The sequence below is a fragment of the Salvia hispanica genome, chromosome 1 (genome assembly GCF_029641045.1).
Source record: "Salvia hispanica isolate PSC_SH4W2 chromosome 1, Shi_PSC_v1, whole genome shotgun sequence".
In the NCBI taxonomy this organism is placed as follows: domain Eukaryota; kingdom Viridiplantae; phylum Streptophyta; class Magnoliopsida; order Lamiales; family Lamiaceae; genus Salvia; species Salvia hispanica.
Genome location: NC_142692.1, coordinates 35,623,530 through 35,643,143, shown reverse-complemented (window position 1 = coordinate 35,643,143; position 19,614 = coordinate 35,623,530). Strand labels below are relative to the sequence as shown.

Sequence of the window (19,614 nt, the reverse complement as noted above, 5' to 3'; positions counted from 1 at the left end):
ATATTACTACTACACTTCATGTAACGCCCCACTTTTTTAACCCTAATTTTCGAACCCTAAATTTTTTCCATTTAATGCTTTTGATGCCTTGAAGTCCGTGGATTAAATGACGAGTGAAATGATTATTTGCAATTCTTGTGACCTAATTTGACTTAGGGTTTTGACTGTGCGTTGACCAAGTCGACTTCGTTGATTGTGTGACGTGGCTTTTGGACAACGGGTGCTTGGTGAATTTATTTGCTCGAATTGGTGATGGTGTAATATCAAATAAAAAACTTTGATAATTCCTTTCCGTGAGGAATATTTAATGGACTCAACTCCGCAATGGATCCGATAAAAATAAATAAATAATTCAAGTCCAATCTTGTGAACTATAATTTGTGATCTACACAATTTAAATAAAATACAAAAGGTGTTAGAGGCCCAAATAAATTAAGGGATACTGGCATGTAATATTACGAAACTTTCAAAAAGTTGGGTTTTTCCCACGAACTTTAAAATTGGCAAATAATATCACGAACTTTACCTCCGATTTGTTTTTTCCCACCAATGAAAAAATTCATGTTATTTTAATAGATTGAAGAACAGGGTGTGCTTCAAGAAAAACTATCTTCAAATATTGAAAAACTCGAAGCTCTCAAAATTTTTGTCGAGAAAGTACGAAAACAAATTCGTATCATAATATTATTTAAGGGAATTTTTTCATTGGTGGGAAAAAATAAACCAGGGGTAAAGTTCGTGATATTATTTGTCAATTTTAAAGTTGGTGGGAAAAACCCAACTTTTTGAAAGTTTGGTAATATTATATGCCAATATCCCATGAATTAAATCCTACGCCAAATAAATCCCATTGCAGGTATCTTCCCCTCTACCGTGATTTGACTAAATTAATCTCAAATAAATTGAGCAATTCAAACACCAAAATTACTCCCCTCCCACGTCTTTTGACGTCAATACACTGCTATATCACCCCTCTACACAAATCTCTCCTAAATCACTTTTGAATCACAAAATTCCTCAAGGCGGCAGAGTTCATCATTCTCCCCCTCACAATCCTAACCCCCCCACCGACAGAAAAGGCGGAGAGTTGGATCGAGCCACAACCTCTTTTGTTTACAGCAACTCGTCCCGTCCCAAATTGTTGCAGGTATACACTTTCCCCACCCAAATCCAATCCCATATTGAACAACATAAATCAAAGAATCGAAACGGGGCTGCTTCGGATGAAGTCGAGACCGCCGGAGAGGCGACGCAGCGACGAATCGGAGTCTGCAGCGGTGATTTGGAGAAAGCAACTGGAGCTGATACAAGCCTACCTTCCTCGTCAACAACTGATCAGACACAAGGGGAAGAGATGAGAGGCGAAGAACTGACTTGCAGCCGTGGCTCGAGTACTCGGCGCACAAGAAAGCAGCCTGCACGTTTTCAAGACTATGTTAGTCATTAGCTATGTATTGTGTTAGTTATTAGTTATGTATTTTCCTTTCCGTTCAGAGAGTCGAGCGTGTTATAAGCTCCATGTCGGGTTTTCTTCGTTGGTTCTTTCCCGATATGCAAAAGAGAGTCGAATCAACCCTAGGGTCCTTAGTTAATATAAATAGGGAACTTGTTATCTTAATTCATTTTAAGCAATGATAAGAACCCTTTAATATTTTTCTCTTCGTCAAGTTACAGCAACTCTTTCAATTTCACTTCTTTCATCTTGATCGTCGGATATACATCCGCGACGGAGGAGAGAATCTGTGATTATAGATCATTGATAAGGAGGAGATCCTTATCAGGAGCTCTAACTTTTTTTTTCTGGTCTTTTGGTGTTGCGATTCTGGGAGAGAGAGCCGACGGTATCTTATTTTGAAAACGGAATTTCATTCTCAATTGTTTATGCTTTAAATATTATTTGCATCTTATTTGAATGGGTGTTTTCTTTTGTAGGACTTGGGCTCTTCAAATTTTAATTTGGTTTTGGGTTGGTATATGTAATTGTTTTGGGCTATGGACTTCCATGTTAATTGAGATAACTCTTTGCCAAGTTGAGCGGCTGGAATTGATCGAAATCCTTAAGCTTTTAATTGGGAAAAATTTGTAATCTACTCGATAAAAATAATCGAAGCCTGCATGCATCTTATTATTACTTGATTTTTGTGTTATTTTAAAATCTAAAGGTGATATCTCGCAAGTGAATCATGAGTGCAAGTGAAAGAATATATTTCGATTTAAGCACTTGAGGTGGGCTTTCTTTTAATATAAGGACAAGGTCCTAACTATTTATCGATGGGAATGAAATGTGAAAATGTTTATCATGACGTAATATTTTTTTTTTGTTTTAACGTGCCTATCTGAAATGACAAAGCCATTATTATTTAAATCGAATTCGGGTCCTTGTAGGGCCGCAAACCCTACTTGGATTATTGTACACCTATGGTAGACCGTGTTAGCGTACGGGTTGGCCGGTCTAGTGAATTGGTTTGTGGCCACATTCCAAGTCATGTATGAGCAGATAAGGTAAACGTCTATGGGAAAATTGGTTGTGCAATCGCGATTTCGAACAATGGAATATTTTGGTGCCTCCGGTATTTCTAAAGCTAAAACCCTGGTGGTTACCTGAAATTGGCATGATAAATATAAATATTTTTGATAAACTGTTTTCGGCATGAGCCCACTGGGTATTTTATAGTACTTAGCCCTGCATGTGTTTTCCTTATGTGCAGGTTGAGCGGTGACGAGCTTGGGGTGGTGTTGAATCGAACCTTAATCATTGTTGGATTTATTTTGAACTTCGAGGGGCGTCGTGTCTTCATACATGGCGTCACTCTTACTCTTGAATGCTTCCGCTGAATTATGACACTTTTCTCCATTATGTGTTTGAACCCATTTTTCACTCTTGGATTATAACTTATGATAATTGTTGAATCTGGTTTTAAAACTTAAGCATTCACTCTGATTTTCCCTCATTGTTTGAATAAAAATTATATTTGTCTAACTCTTTATTGAAACCCTAGAAAATTATATTTTCTTAAAGTCTCATTAGCCGCGACCACCGGCATTTATTAACCCTATTTCGGGGCGGTTGTGACACTTCACATCATATCCAACCATTTATTCAACATAATTTATAATAAAAAAGGACAAATATGGTTGCACACTAAAATTTATACAAGTGCAGTACTCCTAACTTAACCAACGGTGGGAGCACGGCTACGCGTCCATGATCATCGATCCAAACCCAGACACGGTCGCAGCGGAAATCCCTAGTAACAGGAGTTCCATCTTTTAGAACTATCGCATTCACATTCCTATTCTCCTTCTCAACAACCGCCGCCGCGTCATCTCCGTCCTTCCCCACCAACTCCGGCCACGAAGTCTTCCCTATTCATACAATCAAAATAACACTTTATAATACTATAGAGTAGTAGTAATATGTAATGAAAACATATGTAAAGATAAGGTGGTTCTTGCCTGGACAGCTTGACATGATCTTCTATATGTATCAATTGATTGATTTCAAATTCAAGAAGTGGATATTTGATTATCCTAAATTGGCATTATATTTATAGGGAGAGAAGAGAGAGATTGGACGTCATGAAGTTTGAAAAAATAAGCCGATTTTGTTGAATGGTGAATAATTTGGCCTAACTCTATCTTCTTTGAAATTAATGCAACCCTCATTTTTCTAAAAATAAATTAATGCAACCTTATTTACTTTTGATTAATCTACTATCACGTGTTAATAGTCGTGTAAACAAGTGTTAACTCTATGTTTGTAGTATAATAATAATTGTGTCAACCTTGTCGATCGATGGTAACACATCAACCTTATCATATGAGAACATGTTTAAACGAGAACTCTTCTTATTGTAAGAATATGAGAATCAAAGCCTACAAATAACACAAATGTAGTATTTGTTTTCGAATGTAGGTGTGAATTAAAACAAAATCTTGTATATGTAAGAATATATTGATTCATATTGAGTCATCTACTATTGATTGCATGCTTGATTCTTGCTTCTTGCTTAAGGTTAATATATAATTGATGATGGTATATTTGCCCAGACTTCACACCATATTATTTATAGAGAGAAATGGAAGATATAGATTTTTTTAGATAAGAGAGAGAGGTTGCACGTTTATAGTTGAGGACCATTGCAATTTTTGTACTATCAATTGCAATTTTAATCTTTTTATGAATCTATGTGGAGATAAATTGATCTTATGATTCTTATCCTTGTAAAAATAAAATCGAGAGTGTGTCAATTCAAAAAATAAAAATATCAAGAGTGTGCTTTAATTCGGTAATGTGACTACTTATTCTCCAGGATTTCACAAAAATAAAATAATCAAGAGTATACCGTAATTAAAAAAATTTAAAATAAAATAAATAAATTAATATCTTATCCTTAACTCCTCTAGTTAAAAATTTTAATAAAAATCGTTTAATTGCCAATATTTGTTTCTTTATTATAGAATAATAATTTAACCGACAGTGGGAGTGAGAATGGTTTGTTAAAAAATGAAGTTTGAAATTGTAAATATTTTATTTTTATATAGGGGATTATCATTTGTAATTTTTCTTGTTATGAATTTATGTGGTCATACATTTTCCAAACTTCTAAGTAGTTTTCCCTCTTTCAAAAAAAATAAAAAACAAGAGTGTGCAGTGCAATTTAATTAGTAATGTGAATACTAATTATTTTTTATTAATGATCTATTAACACCAAGTTATATTACACACATAAAATACAGATTCTAATAAATGTGTGGCGAATATTTCCGAAAACTTGAAGTGTCTGTACGCAGCAGCGAACAAAAATAAAAATAAAGTACGATTTCTTTATCGGGCTTTTATAGCAATACATTAATAGCATAACTTAGTAACTTAATTATAATCTAGGACTAAAGTCCAATTTTAGTGCAGTACATTTTTTATAAAATTCTTTTCGAATCCCATACATTAAGTTTGTGACCTTGTTTGGGACCAAAATGTACCAAAACAATATGATATGGACCAAAAGGTCACAAACTTAATGTATGAGACCAAATTTTTTTTTAAGGCAAATGTAAGAGACTAAAATTGGACTTTAATCAAATTAAAAACTAATTTTATCTCAAGCTATATATAGACATATATATGAAATAATTAAAATCATGTAGATTGAATGAATGTTGTTCTTGCCTGGACAGAATGATGGAAAATCTAGTATTGATTGCATGCTTGATTTCTTTGTGAGTGAAGTAGATGAATTGTTGATGATGGTAGATTCCACACTTCACAACATATTTATCGGGAGAATGAGAATTGCACGTTTAAAATGAAATTCAAAAATGGGACCATTGCAAACAAAATTTATGTAATATTTAGGGGATTATAATTTTCAATTTGATTGTTATGAATTTATGTGGAGATAATATCATCCAACCTTCGTATTCACATACATAAATCTGATCTTCGTCTTATAAAAAAATGTAGAGTGTGTGTGAGAATAAAATAAATATGATTACTAGTTAAATTATACTGTATTACTCAAGTAAATAAACAAATTATTGAATCAAATTAATTCCGAGTAATTAGTAATGTAGTGGTAAGTTTAAATCAGATTTTTATGCCAAACAAAATAAGAAAAGTAAAAACATAGCTTATAGTAGTAATTGCTAATTTAATGTAATTGCTAATTTAATGTATAGATATTGTAGGGATGGTGTTATATTGCTAACTACAATTAATAGGTATTAGATGTTAAAATCAATTGCTAGGATCATTCAACTCCGAGTATCAATACATTGAAAAAAAAAATGTGTTTATATGTTAATTAACAAAAAATTAGTTATAACTAATTTTTAAAAAATATCTTAAAATTTTAAATGCTTATAACTATCTCAATTTAAATTATTTTTTTAAACAACACATCTCAAATAAAAGATAATTTTATAAGGATTCCAACGAGATCCTACATGCATATGTTTGAAGTCCAAATTTAAATAAAAGTCTTGAATTTTCATATTTTCGAAGAAGCAGTTTTATGTCAATACAACTTACATAATACGGAGAACATCAATATAATGCTTGTATAATATCAATATGAAATTGTGTTGACATTGTTATGCCTTTGTGTTGATACATTATATTGACATTGTGTTCCTAAACCCTAAATTTGATAGTTGCTATTATCTTTTTAATAATAAAAATTAAAAAACGAAATTACACATAGCAACTTATATACCACGAGATTTCTAAAATTCTATAATTTTAAATTAATTATAGTTAGCAATTAGATTGATCACATCTATAACAGTGTTTGAGTTGTGATTACATCAAATTTATATATTAAAGAAGATACTCCACCAAGTATTTGAACAAAACAAGATAGTATTGGAGAGTCGTAGACCAACACATTACATTACATCATGATATCCAACACTTAATTCAACAAAAGTTTACGATAGAAAATGATGAATTTTGTATATAAGTAGTTTAACTTAACTAACCTTGGGAGCACTAACAACGATTCCAGCATAGTTGACCCAAACCCTAACACGGTTGCAACTAAAATCATCATTGTCAAACCATGATACGGGTGCAACTGTAATAATCTCCGCATCTACATCCGGATTCTCCATCTGAACCGTGTCCGCTGCGTCCTCGCCTTTCTCCCCCAACAACTCTGGTCATGAAGTCTTCCCTATAATATGGACTACACATTATGTAACATCCCGAATTTCCGAACCCTAATTTTAGAGCCCTAGAATTTATTATTGATGACGTGGAGTCGTGAATGCATTTATTGCATGTGATGCTATGGCCGAGTTGAGTCTAGGGTTTGCGTTGAAAGTTTGAAAAGTCAAACTTATTGATTTTGTGATGTGGCATGTGATTTATTAATTTATGAAGTGAATTATTTGTTAAGGGTGAGTGAGAATATTAGAGAAAAATTTCCATAAATACTAGCCACCTAATTGTTGAAATTTTCGAACCCTAGACCCCTTGGAGAGGGAATTCCATTTTTCCGGATTTAATTTAATTCTTGGGATATTTATCCAAATTAAATCCAAGACCCAATTATTTCCTTATTTTTTTTAAAGAGGAAAAATCGAGCCCCCTTGTGCCTTAGTGATTTTCGAAAATCACCTATTGTGGGAAGGAAAGAATTATTTTATTTTAGTTAATCCCTTATTTGATTTCCTTCCATACCTAGAATTTAAATATTCTACCAAATTTTTCCATACCTCAAGAGATCTTGCCTTATCTTATTCTAGTTAATATTAAAGATCCATGCCTTATTTAAAAGGGCATAGGGAACGCCTATTCCAATCTCTAGTTGGGAGAATTCTTATTTTTATTTTGCTCCGTAATATTTTATTTTACTCTGTGAAATATACCAAAACAAAATCTTGGCTAATTAAAAAGCCTAATTTTCGAAACCTACATGCCTTGGAACCCTAGAGCTTATTTTTGGTATTTCTTCTTCCCTACTCCATAATATTGATTATTTAATTGTGGAGAATAAAATCTTACCAAATATTCTAAAGATCTTTTTGAGCTCTATAAATAAGAGGAACTCCTAAACCTAGCCATCAAATTTTCGCCCCCCACCCTAAGTACACACCCCCTCCCTCTTCTCCTTACTCTCTCAATTTTCTTCAACTTTTCTTCAATAATCCTTCAACATTTGAGAAGAATTTGAAGTTTGATCTAAGAATCTTGAAGAACCAAGTCTAATACTTAATTCCTACCGATCGTTTTTCTCATAAGGTATTTTATATTCATCTTCTTCGACTCCTCTTCTTTCTAACCGATTAATCGGTCTTCTTGAACCCTCATGCATCTTGGTTGAGTGAAAGTGGGATAAAGGGAATATGGGAATATGTTACATATGTGTGTAGCGTGTGTGTGTGTGCGTGTCGTGTGTGTGTGTGTTGTGTAGTGTGTGTTCGATGGCTAAATATTCTTGTGTGACATATGTCGATGTTAGATCCAGATTGGGGATGCGAATGGAACTTGTGTGATAAACATGATCTTGATTGATTAGTAATGATAAGATAATTATGGGAAAAGGGAAAAGTTTTGAGACATGCATGAGTAAGAGTAGTGTTGAACCTAATTTGTGATATGTGCCTATGTGATTAAAAGGTGAAACTTTGGTTGCGAAGCCGGATAACGGAAAAGCGAAACTACTTGAAATCTAAGCAGTCGAGGTGGGTTTTACTCTAAAAACTCTCTTTTATTTTTGTCAAAAATATTGATTGGTGTTATAAGGGTGGTTTAACTGTTATGCCATGCCTATGTCTGTTTTTGTTGTGATATTGTGCGCCCGATGCCTAGTTTGTGAGTTCGCTCCATTGGGCTATAGGGCTATGGTTATGTTAAACGAATTCGGGTCTGAGTACGGGCCGCAAACCCTACCAGGCTGTGTACACGAGGGGATCGGGAGCCGTCCTTGCTAGTCGGCCGGTCTCGTGGGCGAAAAGTGTGGCCACACTTTCGTCGCACCATGGAAAGATTGTGATTGTGGAAATTGATGAGAAAACGGGGAGTTATTTTGACTGGCCAGTCTATTTGAAAATATATTTTGTGATACTCGTGATATTCTCTTATAACTGCTTAAAACTCGAGTTCACTTGGTAAGGGTGGCATAACTTATAAAACGTTTTGGCAATGAGCCCACTGAGTATTTCAAAATACTCAGCCCTGCATGTGTTTTCCTTATGTGCAGGTTGAACGATGACGAGCGGTGGTGGGTGTTGGGCATGATAACTAATTAAGATGGATATTTTGAACTCCAAGCGTAGTTGTGTCCTCATACATAGCTGCTCTTTCTCTTGGTCGTCTTCCGCTGAGTTTTGATTCACTGTAGGATTTGTTTTTGGATATTTGCATCTTTTCTTCGGTTTGAGGCCTTAGACTTTTCTTGTGATTTTATCTTAAATATTATGTCGTACTCTAGAGAATTTGATCGTTATTTTGTGATACCCCTTTCTCTTTCTTATTCAAGCTTCTAGGTTAAGTTGTTGTTTTAAATGCTCTGATAGTTCTTTTAAACTCTTGGTCAAAACTCTTTAAATGAAACCCTAGCCTATGTTGAATTCTTTAAGTCCGTTTGGTAGCAGTCGCCGCATTTATTGTACCCTAGGAAAGCGGGCTGTTACACATTAATTAATACTCCCTCCGTCCCAGATAATTCGTCCCAATTTTTCATTTCGGTCCGTCCCACATAATTTGTCTCATTTCACTTTTACCATTTTTGGTAGTGGACCTCATATTCCCCTAACTCATTCTTACTCACATTTTATTACTCCCTCCGTCCCTAATAATTCGTCACCATTTGATCAGTTTTAAGAAATGTAATAGAAAGTGAGTTGAAAAAGTTGGTGGCATGTGGGTCCTACTTTTATATATTAGTTTTATAATAAAATGTGAGTGTAAAAGAGTTAGTGGAATGTATGGTCCACTACAAAAAATGGTAAAAGTGAAATGTGATAAATTTTTAGAGACGGACGAAAAATGAAATAGGTGACAAATTTTCAGGGACGGAGTGAATATAAAACTAATATAAAGGTAGGACTTACATTCTACTCCCTCCGTCCCATAAAAGTTGAGTTGTATTCCTTTTTAGTCCGTCCTAACAAAGTTGAGTCATTTCCTTTTTTAACAAAAGACAAAACATCTAATCACTCTTACTTTATTCCATCATTTACTTTACTCTCTCTTATCTTTCCTACTTTTTTCATCTCTCTTATTTATTTAATATAAATTCTTAATCTCCGTGCCCAAAAGTTGTGTCTCAACTTTTATGGGACGGAGGGAATACTAATTTTTTCCAACCCACTTTTCAATATAATTCTTGAAACTCGTGCCTACTCAAAGTGACCCAGATTATCCGGGACGGAAGGAGTATATACATAACATATGGTTCATGATTGTATATCCGGAAAGAGATGGAGAGAGATGTGGTTCTTGCCTGCGAGTGCTGGGCATCTTGACATAGCTACTACGAATTGATTGATTGATTTAGATCCGAGTGGATTGAGATGATTCATGATTGTATAATACCACCATATTTATATTAGTTGACTATTTTCTATTAATTGATTCGATGTTCTATCATATTTTTATAATTAGCAACCTTCGTGTAAAATAAAATAATGCAATACGTTATCTTTTTCTTTCTAGAAGGAAATTAAAAGAAATTCCCTATATATATTATAGAATTAATTAAAATGCATCAATATGAAACTAAAATTTATTGCCAACCGTTTTTCTTCGATAAAATCAAAGATTCAAATCATTTAAAATACGGCTATTATAAGCAGTACAAACTCTAGAACAGATACAGAACAAATTATTGCACGTGCAACCTTCACGTTATAGAAAAAATTAATGCAACCTTCTTGACTTTAGCTTATTTTAAGAAATATAGAGACATAAAAATAACATTAAAAATAAGTTGAGGACTGCACTGCGCTTTGATAATATGACTACCCAATCAATGAGCTATTAACATCTGGTAATATAATTAATCGATCAAATAGAAAATAATTTTATGAATTTTTAGATACTAAATATTAAATCATGACTATTTGAAAATCTCATAATTAATTAAGAACCAAGAATTCTTTTTCTTTCGTATATTTTCTTCTACCTTGATTTATTTCATATAAAACAATTTTTTTTAATCAAAAGGCTCAACCGAAAAAACGGTAAGCGTGACCAAAACAACTCAGTTCAAAGCAATAGAAACCTAATGTCACCGCAAAACTTATAATTAACCAAAAAATTTCTTAATCTCTTATATTCAAAAGAAACGCTTCAACTATATTGGGACGAATTAAGTATAAAAATTGCATCATTTTTGATGTAGGAGGTTATTAATTTCATATTCATGAGCTCGGATGCCATTTAATTACATGAATCATACTAACAAATTTATGGATTCCTAAAAAATTATTCTATCTATTAGTCTATGAAACTAATAACCTCCTACATTAAAAATGAATCATACTAACAAATTTATGGATTCCTACAAATTTATTCTATCTATTAATCTATTACTCATATCCGATCTAATATGAGCTCGGATGCCATTTAATTACATGAATCATACTAACAAATTTATGGATTCCTAAAAATTTATTCTATCTATTAATCTATTACTCATATCCCATCTAATAACGATTCAAGTTAAATGTATTTGGAATATGATAATGGGCTTTTTTGGGGGCTTATAGAAAAATATGAAATTAAAATTACGGGCAAAATAAATTACTAAAATTAACGATGGTTTGAATTCGTCAGTAACATTTCTGACGGACATGTCTATCAATAATGGTGATGGTAAGTTCGTCGGTGAAATGCAGACGGACCAGTAATACGTTGGTAAATGTACTGCCATTATGAATTCCTTCCTTTTAGAGGGTAAAGAAAAGTTAATAAAGTTATTATATCTATATTTGTGAAGCCTAAAACACCATCTTTACACACACAAGATATAACTAAGTATTTTCACAAAATAAGATAGTGCTACAAATTATTCAATGGAAATTCCTTCAAATATATTATCCCTACCAAACTTTATATCATAACCATCCCTTTATTCGACATAACTTTATAATATAAAGGATAAATATGGTTACACACTTTAAAAGCTATACAAGTACTCGTAACTTAACCAACGGTGGGAGCACGAACGACGCGTCCGTGATTGTTGACCCAAACCCAGACACGGTCGCAGCGGAAATCCCTAGTGACAGGAGTTCCATCTTTTAGAACTATCGCATTCACGTTCCTATTCTCCTTCTCAACAACCGCCGCCGCGTCATCTCCGTCCTTCCCCACCAACTCCGGCCACGAAGTCTTCCCTATTCATACAATCATAATAACACTTTATAATACTATAGAGTAGTAGTAATATGTAATGAAAACATATGTAAAGATAAGGTGGTTCTTGCCTGGACAGCTTGACATGATCTTCTATATGTATCGATTGACTGATTTCAAATTCAAGAAGTGGATATTTGATTATCCTAATTTGGCATTATATTTATAGGGGGAGAAAGAGAGAAATTGGACGTCATGAAGTTTGAAAAAATGAGCCGATTTTGTTGAATGATGAATAATTTGGCCTAACTCTATCTTTTAATTGTCGGTGATTTCAATCCTTTTTTTTTCTCTTCTTTGAAATTAATGCAACCCTCAATTTTCTAAAAATAAATTAATGTAACCTTCTTAATTTACTTTTGATTATCTACTATCACGTGTTAATAGTCGTGTTAACAAGTGTTAACTCTATGTTTATAGTATAATAATAATAATAATAATAATAATAATAATAATAATAATAATAATAATAATTGTGTCAACCTTGTCGATTTATGGTGACACACCAACCTTATCATATGAGAACATGTTTAAACGAGAACTCTTCTTATTGTACTAATATGAGAATCATTTTTAGTTCTTACACTGCAATTAATTATGATACATACATTTTTAATTTTTTGGCTAAATGAATGCAGATTTGGGTTCAAAGCCTACAAATAACACAAATGTAAGAATAAAAATCTTGTGAATGCAGATTAGGTGTGAATTAAAATAAAATCTTGTGATTGTAAGAATATATACACACTTGCATTGGATATTAGTAGTATACTGTAATCCCCCTTCCGTTCCACCATAGTTGAGTTATTTTTCTATTTTAAAAAGTTTCATCATAGTTGAGTTATTTTCATTTATGATAATAATAATAATAATTAACATAGTTTATCTTTCCTACTTTATTTTTCTTTTACTTTATTCTCTCTTTTTTATTATCTCTCTTATTTTATTATATATTCATTTAATATAATAAATATTTTTTATAATCTACGTGTTGATAAAAAAGAGGGAGTGCTAAGAGCATCCACAATGGCGGCTAGCGCACCGGCTAGCCGATTCGCGTCGCTAGCCGGTCGGCTAGCCGAACCATTGGAATCGGTCAGCGCCTTTTCGGCGAGAAAATAGGCGAGCGCACGCTGATTTGCGAGCGCTCGCCGATGCGCTGACCGCCATTGCAGGCGAGCGATCGGCGAGCGATCAGCCAGCGTAATTTTTTATTTTTATTTTTTGAAAATTTTTGAAACACTATATATACGCGATTTTAGTTTCATTTTCATTTGCACCACTTGTTTTAACGAGTTTTCTCTCTCTCTAAATTTTTGTACAAGAGCAATATCGAGCGATGGACAATAACAACGAGTTCAGTCCGGCGACGAGCGGATCTCAGACTCCGGCGATGAGGAGTAGAGAGAGGCGGGGCTCGTGTTTGGAAGCCCGGTTTTTTTTTTAAGTATGTACTTTTCTTTTATCTATGTACCTTTTTTTATTTAAATGAAATGAATGAATTTTTCCGTATATGTCTCGTAAATTTAATTCCGTAATTTATCGTAAATTTAATTCCGTAAATGTAGTTGTTTTTGAATTATTTTTATTGTGGCTAGCCTGTGGCTGGCCTTAGGCTAGCCTATTTGATTAAAATGATGATGTGGCTGGTGGAGTTTTAGTGCTGATGACGTGGCAGGGAGAAAAAGTGGCTGACCTATTGCCATTGTGGATGCTCTAATACTATAAACTAACTGTGAAATGTGTGTTTAGGCAATGTAATTGGGCCGGCCCACAAGATAAGTTTGCTGGAATTGTGTAACTGGGCCGGCCCATATCTAGCTAAGATCCAATTTCACACCGCAAAGTTGCGAATATCAACGAGAAATTCATACTCCTACAAAGTTTTTAAAAAACTCAACCGTGCCCCATCAAAGTTGCAATAAAACTAGTATAATAGGAGTATAAAATTATCTTATACTAATACTATTTCTCAAATCAAAACAATCAATTTTCACTCACAAAGATACAACAAACTATTTAAACAAGAGAGAATACATAGTTTCCACATTTTCGATAATCAGAAGAAAATCTGTCACCCCAGCAGTCACTATTAAGCGGTAGGAGACTGATCAAATGTCGTGCTCCATTACTTTATTCAGCGCGTGTAGATAGGATACTACATTGAAATTATAGGTGCTACTACGATTTACTTAGAAGTGCCAAAAAACTTTGACTTAATTCTTAGAAATGAAATCGATGATACATATTTGGAATTTATAAATATAGAGTCAAAATTATGGTTTGAAATTGTGGCATTATATTTTGACTTTTGAGTTTGTTCGGCATTATATTTGAATTTTGATTTTGTTTGGCCTTAATTACTCTATCTCTTATTTGGCAATATTTCAATCCTTGCTCAATTACTTTCAACAGTGTGGGCCAACCCCCAATTAGCAGGCTCCCATCAATTAATCAGTATAAAGTGAACAATCATAATTTCAAGAATTGGCCAATTCTAACGTAGTGAACACGCCTTTATTAGATATACCAAGAAATGGGCTTGATTACGTGGGAATACTCGTGTTCACTTTATATGATTAAATACCAACAAGCCCTATGCTAGCATTGGCGGATCCAGCTGGGAGCAAGGGGCACGAGTGTACCCCAAATAATTCTCCCCTTACTATATATTTGAGACAAATTTCACAATTAGTGTTCGTAGCCTAGCGATAGTTAAGCCAATTCTCACAAAATAGATCCGAGTTCGATTCCTCCTCATCATGGATTCATGGTGCGTATTTTGTTTCTATTATTCTTCCTCCTCATCACGTGGGTTTCCATATTTTGTCTCTATTATTCTATTAAGGTTTTAAGTAGTCTTTCTAATTTTATTTCTTTTTTTTATTCTATTTTATGCAAATTTTAGGTAGCTTTTAAATATTACTTCTTTTTTAATATTTTTTTTTCGATAGTACTTAGGTAGCTAGCTCCTCCTCATCACGTGTGTTTGCATATTTTAGTTTCTATTATTCTATTTAGGTTTTACGTAGTTTTTTTTTAATGTTATTTCTTTTTTATTATTCTATTTTATGCAGATTTTAGTTAATGTTTTAATATCTGGCGTGAATTCAAAATATTCAATTTTCCGACAGTTTTTTAGATATTTGATAGTTTGCAAATTTTTATGATTATGTGATGATAAACTTGAACATTATTTTTCATTTATATTATTTTTAATATTATTTAATACTATAGAACTGTATTTTTTTCTATATAATTCGCACCCTCAATTCAAAAAGTCTGGATCCGCCACTGCCTATAAGCCTGCACGCACATCAGTCAAATTCAACATTCGTAAACCCGAAACTTCGAAGCATAATAGAACTACTACAAGTGGGGAATAAGAGAAAGATGTATACAAATGCAGTCCCAATTCAACAAACACACCTTTATGTGAAATCTCCAGTGTGTATTTGTTCCCACTTTGTAGGGCCAAAAGTATGAAATTTTTCAAAGAATGCGCCGAATTTTCGATTAGGAACCGTCAAAAAAATGACTATTTCGTCGACATTTTGTTATGAACCTGTTTTTAAAAAAAGTGAATATTTTATACCAAATTCGTATTTTGGTCATATGTTTAGAATCAAAATTAATCTTTAGTCTTTTCATTTATATCCATGTTGGTTCAGAAGAAAAGGATTCTTCTACAAAATATTTTGCCACAAATAATTTGAAACAATAATGTCTGAAACCAGACAATTTGGGATAAGATTTAATGGCAACTGCAACTAATTTAATCAATGTATATTGTTTAATTTTTTACTCAATGTAAATATATTGTTTAATTTTTATAATAAGAGGGTTAATTAGTTGTCAAATCGATTTTAATCCCAATAAGTTATCGTGGCTTGTTTTTACTTCATATTTGCATTTTTTTTACTTTTTATTGCACCAGATTTTTCAGATGTTTAGGCCAAAGAGAAAGCTTATTGCTTATCCAATATATATGTATAGAAATTCTATTTATCATATAATCTCATATTCAAGTTATAATTACATGTGATTCGAAAGTGAGTGTTTGAGTTGAGATTGAACTTATATTTAATACCCTTATTTGCATCAAATTTAACAGAATTATTAATTGAAGCCAAAAACATCAAATTTACAAAAAAAAAGTATTTTAACAAAACAAGACGGTAACAATTTATTTATTGGACATTCCGTCAAAATATAAAGACCAGCATTTCAACCACACTTTTTAACAGAAAAAGATGAATTTCATAGATAAATACTTTTAACTTAACCAATGGTGGGAATACGACTGACTATTCCAAGTGGTGTACCATCATCGACCAAAATCCGGACACGGTTGCATCGGAATTCTGTAGAAACGGAAGATCCATCTACTTCAATGACCGCATCCACTCCCGGATTTTCGATCTCAATAGTCACTGCCGCGACTTGGCCTAATACCCCCACCAACTCCGGCCATGAACTCTTCCCTATAAAATTGCGTGGTAAAACTTTATATCATAGCATATATATATATACACATATGTAATGTGGGGTGCGTTAAAAATGTCAACACATATTTGTGTTGACATTTTAATAAACTGTGTTGACATTTAAATATCAATGTCAACATAATATATTAAAATATCTTCTTAAATTTATGTTGACATTTCAGTATCATTGTGTTGATACTTTTAATATATTGCATTGATGAATTAACAAGTAAACAACTTAAGAAAAGTCAACAACGGATCACACTCATGTGTAATGAAAAGAAATGAATACAGAAGATGTGGTTCTTGCCTGAACATCCTGCCATAGTATCTACTAACAAATTGATTGATGGTTGATGATTGATGGTTGATGATTGTAGATTGGCACCATATTTATATAAAAATGTTCCCATGTATTTGACTAATTTTATTATTTTCTATTAATTGATTCGGTGTTAAATCCTTTTCTAATTATACTTTTATAATTTGTGCAACCTATCGTGTAAAATAAAATAATCACCCGCGCGCTTATGTAGTTGACTAATTTTACTTATTTTGTATTAATTAATTCGGTGTTAAATCCTTTTCTAATTATACTTTTATAATTTGTGCAACCTGCGTGTAAAATAATATAATCATCCGCTTTAAAAATCTCGTAATTAAGATTAAGAGCCACGTTATCTTTTTCCTCCAGAAGGAAGTAAGACTATATTATTAATTATATCCATTAAAAGAAATCCACATGCTCAAGTAAATGAATTACATATTAAGTGGAGTATTTGTTAATGATTAATTAGAGAGAATTTAGTACTAGTATTTTGCAACTATAGATTATTAACCTCTTATTAGAATGTAATTAGTTAAAATGCATCAATATGAAACTAAAATTTATTAATCCGCTATCGTGCCAAACATTATCAATTGTGCCAACCGTTTTTCTTCGATAAAATGATTGACTCGAATCATTTAAAAAACGACGTGTAAAGGAGTACAAAGTCTAGAACAAATCCAAACAAATTTAAAAAATAAAGAGATTTGTTAGTATTTGACATCTCTCAATTTTAGTTTTTACAATAAGAGATTTGTTAGTATTTGCCATCTCTCTTATATATCGTAGTATTAATTAGGAGATTTAACTATTAGTTGCATATTCATGAACTCGGATGCCATTTACATGAAAAAAACTTATCCTTTCAATTATCTATTATTTCTCTTGTAATCTCGATTAAGTAATGTTTTAGAGTGGTTTGAGTTTAAGACTGAGAGAGAGAGTTTATACTTTGGTTAGGTTGAGTTTAATATACTGATTGATTATGGGCCTTATGTGGGATGATAGAAAAAAATACTCGTTGCGTCCACGATTATACAAGTCCACATTTCACATAAGTTTTAAGAAATAAGTTTTAAGAAATGTAGATGAAAGTTGATGGAAAAAGATTAGTGGGAGATAAGTCTCACTTTTATAGTAGAATGTGAGTTAAATAAAATTAATGGATGCGAGATTTATTACCAAAAATAAAAAATAAATGAGACATTATTGGTGGACCGACAAAATAGCAAAATAAGACATTTATTGGTGGTTGCTAACAGTGCGATCAATAAATTTTCTTACAGCCATTTACGTTGATAATGTGTCGGTAATAATTGTTTGACGACTTGCTGTCACGAAGGAGTTGGCAGTTAGAAAAGTAATGGACGAAGATGTGTAACAGTTAAAATAGTTATGGATGAAGAGTGTGGCAGCAGTTGGAATAGTATATATGTGTATTCATGTAATGTATTTGATCACTTTCTGCAAAATATTAATAAATTATTCATATCTTCTCATATCAGAAACTCTTCGATCCTTTCCTAGTATTTATGTTTATATTTTAGCATGGCTGTAGCCACCAGCCTTGTCTTAAATCCATGAATTCTTTCAATAATTTCGTTAGTAAATCTATTGATGGACTAAACCGTTATCCGCGTTGATAAATTATAGACTAACAAATCTGTCGGTAATTTGTCAAATTTACGTAGAAATTGTTTTTTTAGTGAATTCCGTCTTTTTTTAAACGTAAAAGTTATTTAATCTTCATTTGAAGCAAAAACACTAAATATACACGCCAAAGATCTTATTACTAGTATTTTCACAAAATAAGATAGATAGTATTAGTAAAGCTTATTTAATAGAAAAAAAAAGACCTTGTAATTTATTACCACCACACTTTACATGTAATGTAACCACTCCTTTATTTAGCATAACTTTGTAATAAAAAGGATAAATATGGTTACAATTTATAACTTTATATCATTTTTATAAAACGGGTGTGGTAAAGTCAATAAGATTCCTAATGGTGGATGGAGGGAGTATGATATATGAATTAAAATAAAATCTTGTATATATACACACTTGCATTGAATATTAGTATACTATAAATACTCATTCCGTTCCACCATAATTGAGTTATTTTTCTATTTTGGAAAGTTGCATCATAGTTGAGTTATTTTCATATATAGTAGTAATAATTCACACAATTTCCTATTTTATTTTTTCTTTAACTTTTTTCTCTCTTTTTTATTCTCTCTTTTATTTTATTATATCTTCAATTTATATAATAAACATTTTTTTATAATCTATGTGAATGTTTGTTTTGGCAATGTAACCGGGCCGGCCCACATCAAGCTAAGATATGTTTGCTGGAATTTTGTAACCGGGCCGGCCCATATCTAGCTAAGATCGGAACTTTTAACTTTAACTCACTATTTATTGTAGTCTTAAGTCTGGATATAATATTAAGCTCGTAATTCCCCCACCCCCGCAAAAGTTGCGAATATTAAACGAGAAATTCATACTAAAAAAGTTTTAAAAAACTCAACCATGTCCCATCAAAGTTGCAATGAAACTAGTAGGAGTATAAAATTCTCTTATACTCTAACTAATACTATTTCTCAAATCAAAACAATCAATTTTCATTCACATAAATAGATAACAAACTATACTATTAAACAAGAGAGGATACATAGTTTCCACCACATTTTTCTTTACTATTTCCTAAAGTATCCCCTTGTTGATAACCAGAGGACAAATCCCTCACCCCAACAGTCACTACTAAACGGTAGAAGACTGATCAAATGCCGTGGTCCATTCTCCACTACTTTATTCAACGCGTGTAGATAGATACTACATTGAAATCATAGATACTACTAATATTTAGAAGTACCAAAAAACTTTGAATTTATTCATAGAAATGAAATCAATGATACATATTTGGAATTAAT

The 19,614-nt window shown here is 32.4% G+C and overlaps 2 protein-coding genes across 2 annotated transcripts; both read right to left on the bottom strand.

Moving 5' to 3' along the window:
* Positions 1-3,085: 3,085 nt before the first annotated feature.
* Positions 3,086-3,568, bottom strand: LOC148933689 (proteinase inhibitor-like). Its single transcript, XM_089059817.1, has 2 exons — positions 3,457-3,568; positions 3,086-3,366 (listed from the first exon to the last, which is right to left on the bottom strand). Exons 1-2 carry the CDS (start codon positions 3,470-3,472, stop codon positions 3,143-3,145), a joined length of 240 nt encoding a protein of 79 aa, XP_088915943.1. The 5' UTR covers positions 3,473-3,568; the 3' UTR covers positions 3,086-3,142.
* Positions 3,569-11,461: 7,893 nt separating this feature from the next.
* Positions 11,462-12,058, bottom strand: LOC148933688 (proteinase inhibitor-like). The gene is made up of 2 exons (XM_089062373.1): positions 11,938-12,058; positions 11,462-11,847 (listed from the first exon to the last, which is right to left on the bottom strand). The coding sequence occupies exons 1-2, from the start codon at positions 11,951-11,953 to the stop codon at positions 11,654-11,656; spliced, it is 210 nt and encodes a 69-aa protein (XP_088918499.1). The 5' UTR covers positions 11,954-12,058; the 3' UTR covers positions 11,462-11,653.
* Positions 12,059-19,614: the final 7,556 nt, after the last annotated feature.